The sequence below is a fragment of the Mandrillus leucophaeus genome, unplaced genomic scaffold (genome assembly GCF_000951045.1).
Source record: "Mandrillus leucophaeus isolate KB7577 unplaced genomic scaffold, Mleu.le_1.0 Scaffold38, whole genome shotgun sequence".
NCBI lineage: Eukaryota > Metazoa > Chordata > Mammalia > Primates > Cercopithecidae > Mandrillus > Mandrillus leucophaeus.
The window spans coordinates 372,288-377,564 of NW_012104031.1; the positions used below are offsets into that span (position 1 = coordinate 372,288).

Here is a 5,277-nt window from a genome sequence, read left to right on the forward strand (position 1 = left end):
TTTGTGTGGCCACCACTATAACCAAAACACAGAAAACTGTTTCATCACCACAAGGCTCCCTTATGCTATCCCTTTACAGCTAGGTCCACCCTTATTATTACCTTTTAAATTTTTATAAGTTTGATTTTTGAACAGTCACATAGTTCAAAAATGTTTTAGGGTTCATAGTGAAACCTCAGTGAAAAGTCTTCTTTTCTGTCCTATTCTTCACAGCCATCTGTTTTTCTCCTTCACAGACCATCAGCATTATCTCTTTGTTGTGTGTCCTTCAAACCTATTCTGTATTTATAAAAGTAAACATATATTTTTCTTATTTCCCTCCTCTTTTTTACACACATGTGGTATACTGTACACAGTCTGCACCCTGCATTTTTCACTTGTTTATCTTTGAGATCGTTCCATATCAGTACATAAAGAGAACAACACCCTGACAACACCCTGATTTTCTTACAGCTCCATCATATTCTATGATACACAGACCATAATTTTATTTCACCGGTGTATTGATTAACACCTGTCCCTCCAGCCCCCTCACCCCCAGCTTTAGAAAGGTTGTGTTCGGACATCTTGGCAGGGGCAGAGCTGAGAATCAGCCATATGCTGTTGCCCTGCAGCAGTTAGCCAAGCTGTCGCATTCCATTGCTACTGGGTTCCAGTGCAGCACGTGGTGGGAAGGTGGGGGTGGATATGCCAAGGGTCTGTGGTGGAGGTTTTCAGCTCATCTCTTGGCCTGGATTGGAAAGGATGAGCCTCGGTGCCATCACTCATGATAAATACCCTGGGAGACACTCTTGCCTCTGCTCTCCTCTCTAGATCTGTGGAGGGCCAGAGCGTGACACTTGATCCCCTGTAAAGGCTCTTATTGATCCCTTTGCCACCTCCTCCCAGCCGTGTGTCCTGGGGCCTGCTCGGGAGGCTGGAATGTGAGGACAGCTGCTACCATTCCCTTCCTAGGGCACGTCCCAAAGGCCTCCTGGCCATGCTCTTTATTTGGGACCCTTCTGCAGCTGCTGGAAAGGGTGTGAAGTTACGGAGGGCAGGGGAGCCAAGGCCGTGGTATCACAAGACAGCTGTGTGCAGGGCAGGCGAGAATGTGAAGAGTCACCTCTGGCTTCCTTGAAGAGAGGGCAGGATTCTCTCAGGCAGAGCCTAAAATTTTAAAAAAAGAGAGAGAGGACAGGAGAGCAACCAAGATTGCCTAAAGATAGATATCACTTCTGGCTTCCGGATCCCTTAAGGGCTGTGGTTCCCGCATCTGGATCCCTTAGGGCAGAATTTTCATACCACAGTATTTACACAGTATAGTCAAGGGTAAAACCTCCCAGATGACTGACTGTATTGGAGCTTAACCGTCAGAAACTGTTTCATTCTCACGCAGATGCAGTCATTTAGGGGAGCCCAAATGTCAGGCACTGTGCAGACTCTAGGAGATTCAGGCCTGCCCCACCATGGTATTCTAGATCAAAGGCATCGCCAACTTAAAAGCACGTGTGAATCTTGTTAAATGCGGACTCTGACTCAGGAGGTCCAGAGATTCTGCATTTCTAACAAGCGCCCAGCTGTTGTTGATGCTGCTGGTCCTGGGCCCACTGGCAAGATTCTGATCTGAGTCATTCTTAATTCTCTGTATGAATAGAAGGTAAGCAAGAGCACAGATACAAATCAAAGCCGCAGATCATGTCAAATGTGTTTTGAATTGGTATGCAGTGTCTGCTTTATATTAACATTGAGGTGACTTATTCCCAATTCACCTTTATTAGGACTAATGTTAAAATAAACTTGCACTCTTTGAGCCCAAAGAATGGAGAGGAAATGGAATGGAAAGCCACAACAACAGAATGAAAAGGGTCAGGAGGAAGCCAGCTTGGGATGATCGTCTGTTACTTAGACAACTGCCAGCAGCAGCTTCAAACACTGTCCTTATACCACTCTGCCCAGAGAAGATATCCCTTTAGGAAAAGCTGACTCCAACAGCCAGCCCCCTGCCAGGCTCCTGGAAAGGCCAACATGGCAGGAATTGGAGTGACCCCAGAATAAGGTGACCCAGAGTTAGAGGCAAGAGGGCTGAGTTCCTGCAACAGGTAGGATCTAGGTCAGGAAGCTCCTCGTTTGGTAAACTTGGGAGCAGAATATAACGCTGATGTGGGTGACCCTGGGCCGTAGCAGCATCTTCCTTTCTAAAGAGCTCTCATTGTGCCTGTTGTCTGCTCAAGGTGGTAATTGTTGGGTGGAGGAACACAGAGAGGTTGCTGGAGTGGAGAGAGGAAGATAAAAAGTAAGGACTGTGGCCATCCAGGCCTTGTGAGGCACTGAATGGGTATGATCATGTGGCCTCTGGCTCCCCCTGGAGAGAGGGGATGGCTATAGGCTGGGCCCTTTTTGTCTCCCCAGGTGCTGATTCTCCTGTACATCGCAGACTGGATGGTGCACTGGATGTGGGGCCGGGGCCTGGACCCAGACAACTTCTCCATCCCATACTTGACTGCTCTGGGGGACCTGCTTGGCACTGGGCTCCTAGCACTCAGCTTCCATGTCCTCTGGCTCATAGGGGACCGAGACACGGATGTCGGGGACTAGCTTGGTCACTCAACCTTTTCCCCATCCCTCTGCACTTTCTATTTGAAACTTTTCTTTTGTTTCCCTGTCCGTACTCCACCCTACACTCCCACCTCTTTCTAGGACTTCACTTTGATACCAAATTCTCATTATTTTCAATGGGAATTTTTATACATTGAGCCAAGTTTGTATAGCAAGAATCCAGGAAAGACAGACGGCCTGAGATAAGCAGTACAAGTAGGTTTTTGAGACAATCACCAAGTGCAATTTCATGGTGGGTGCCTCCAGGTGATGTGGACTGGGGCAAGGGAGTTTTGTCTGGAATCTGGGGACATGGGGTTTGGCTTTAGCAACCTGTCTTGGCCCTAATGAGAAACCCTTTGTGAGTGGGCTCTGGGTTTTTGGTTTTGTTTTCTTTTTATCTGTTTTGTTTTATTTTTGGTTGAACAGAGGGACAGAAGAATAAGTAACACTCCCAAACACAGACATACTTTTGTAGAAGTGGACCAGCTTCAAAGCTCTGGACAGGAGACAGCTGCTCCAGGCCCCTGTGATCCCAGCTCTATTCTCTTGCCCTCTGGACCTAAGCCCTCCCACTCAGAAAGAGTAAGGTGGACTGACTTTTCAATGTGTGCACATGCCTCTTGTTCATTTACCTGATCAACATCAACAACCCCTCCCTCTGATCATTTCCAGTTGATTGTCATATTCAGGAAAAAATGGAACAGTGGACTCTTCTCTCTGTTGACACATGTCCACCTATAGGTTCCCCAAAATCCACATTCTCTCTGGGCCCAGAGGACTGATTCTTTGTCTCTCTTCAACCTTCATCTCAAATTGTCTAAGCACTACCTTCCCCAGAGCTTGCCAGGTTGGGTTTTGAGATTAGGGACAGGTCATGGGTATGTGGAGAATTGTTTGGAGGTTGAGGACAACCACGGGTGTCTCATTGCTGCCGTTTCTCCTGAGAACATAATCACTTGATCACCTTGGACCCTGTCACTTCCTAAAATTACTCATTCTGTCATGCCATAGAGGTCAGTTTTCTTCTTTCTTGGCTTCTGCCCACAAACATTCACCCATCATTCATTCGCTCATTCAGCAAATATGCAGCCTCTGCAAGATGAGCTCTCCTGCAGGCAAGCATGGTCTGAAACATTCTTTGAGCAGTATTTATTGAGTGCCTACTATCTGTTAGGTACTGTACCAGGCACTGACAAGCCAGTGGTAAGGGAAACACAGCTCTAACCTCACCTCATTCTCCAGGTTACAAAGGCCATGTGCCCCTTTAAATCTGGCAGAGAAAGTTTCCTCGTTGTAAGTATTTGCATCTACTTCAAGCCAGATTCTTCTGCCTCTTTCTCCTTACTAGACCCCAACTCTGTGCAATGCTGACCACAGCTAGAGCCACCAGCCCCATTGGTCAACCAGTGTTTATTTCCCTAAACGACCCTTCCTCACATTCCCTTCCCTCCATCTCTCCTCACCAAGCACCCAAAAGAGGATTTAAAACTAGCAGGGTGAACATCAACTGGTTGTTTCTACTTTTCTCTGCCTAGCACAGAATTGGGAGAAAGCTGGAGCCTCCATCTGCAGTCACACATGTACAGATCTGGGGATTTGGATGTAGGCTTTTTCTAACTTCTCTCTCAGAAGCTTCCACAGAAACCCTTCCATCTGTAGCCTCAAGGGCCCACCTCCAAGGGAAGGCTTAGGCAATGATCCTGTTTCTACCAAGACCACACCTTATCCCAGGAACTTGCCCTAGACCTCCAGAGACTATATTTTCTCTCTCTCCGTTTCTACCCAGACCTCCAGGCTTCCTTCTGGAATCATAGAACCGTAGAATTGGAAGGAATTTTAGAGGTTATCTAGTTGGAGTTGTATCCAACAGAGTTCATTAACACCAGCCTGGGCTTGTTTTTCCTCCTCCCTCTGGACTTTTTTCATCTTTTCCTCCACTTCAAAAAACACTTGCACACAGATTCTTCTTGTACAGGCACCGAAACCAGCTCCTCTGCCCCTCAGGCTGTGTCCCTGTGATCTCCAGCCACCCCTGCCCCAGTCCCTCGCCCCTTCCTCATCTCTGGAATTTGGCCAGGTAGTCCCAGAAGACTCTGGAGTGACCTCCTTTGCTTAAAAAGCAGACGGATAGGCATGCCCCAGGCCCTGAGTGTGTGAGCAGAGGAGGACTGGAGGGTGAGAGGGAAAGAAAATGAAGGTGACTTTCATGGAAGATTCATTTATTTTCCCCGATTGTACCAACTGCATGTATTTTTGGCCTGGCTGCAAGGAGCAATATTGGTTTACTCTCGTATCCTTAAAAAGTTACAGAACTGTGTCTTAAGAGAATTATTTATAGTTACTATAACTGAATTGACAAATGTCAACTTAACTGATAAATTATATTTGGTAAAATAAAGAGGACGTTTATTTAGATGGTTGGTGTTTCCTGTACGTCTCATCAAAAAGCAGCTTCAGCTGTTGTCTTGGGCCCCTCTGTAGGCCTTACCCTCTCCTCACTTAGGAGTAGAAAGGGGCCAAAGTGTGACAAAAAATGAAACATCTCGGCCGGGTGCAGTGGCTCACACCTGTAATCCCAGCACTCTGGGAGGCCGAGGTGGGCGGATCACAAGCTCAAGAGATCGAGACCATCCTGGCCAACATAATGAAACCACGGCTCTACTAAAAATACAAAAATTAGCCAAGCATGGTGGCAGG

At 47.1% G+C, this 5,277-nt stretch overlaps 1 protein-coding gene across 1 annotated transcript in view; it reads left to right on the plus strand.

Moving 5' to 3' along the window:
- The window catches only part of SLC41A1 (solute carrier family 41 (magnesium transporter), member 1), a 24,193-nt gene extending 19,198 nt beyond the window's left edge, over nt 1-4,995 (plus strand). Inside the window, exon 11 of the mRNA XM_011990397.1 lies at nt 2,392-4,995. Coding sequence (XP_011845787.1) covers nt 2,392-2,577 — 186 coding nt within the window. The 3' untranslated portion in view covers nt 2,578-4,995. The remainder of the gene's footprint in view (nt 1-2,391) is intronic.
- The last annotated feature ends 282 nt before the right edge of the window (nt 4,996-5,277 follow it).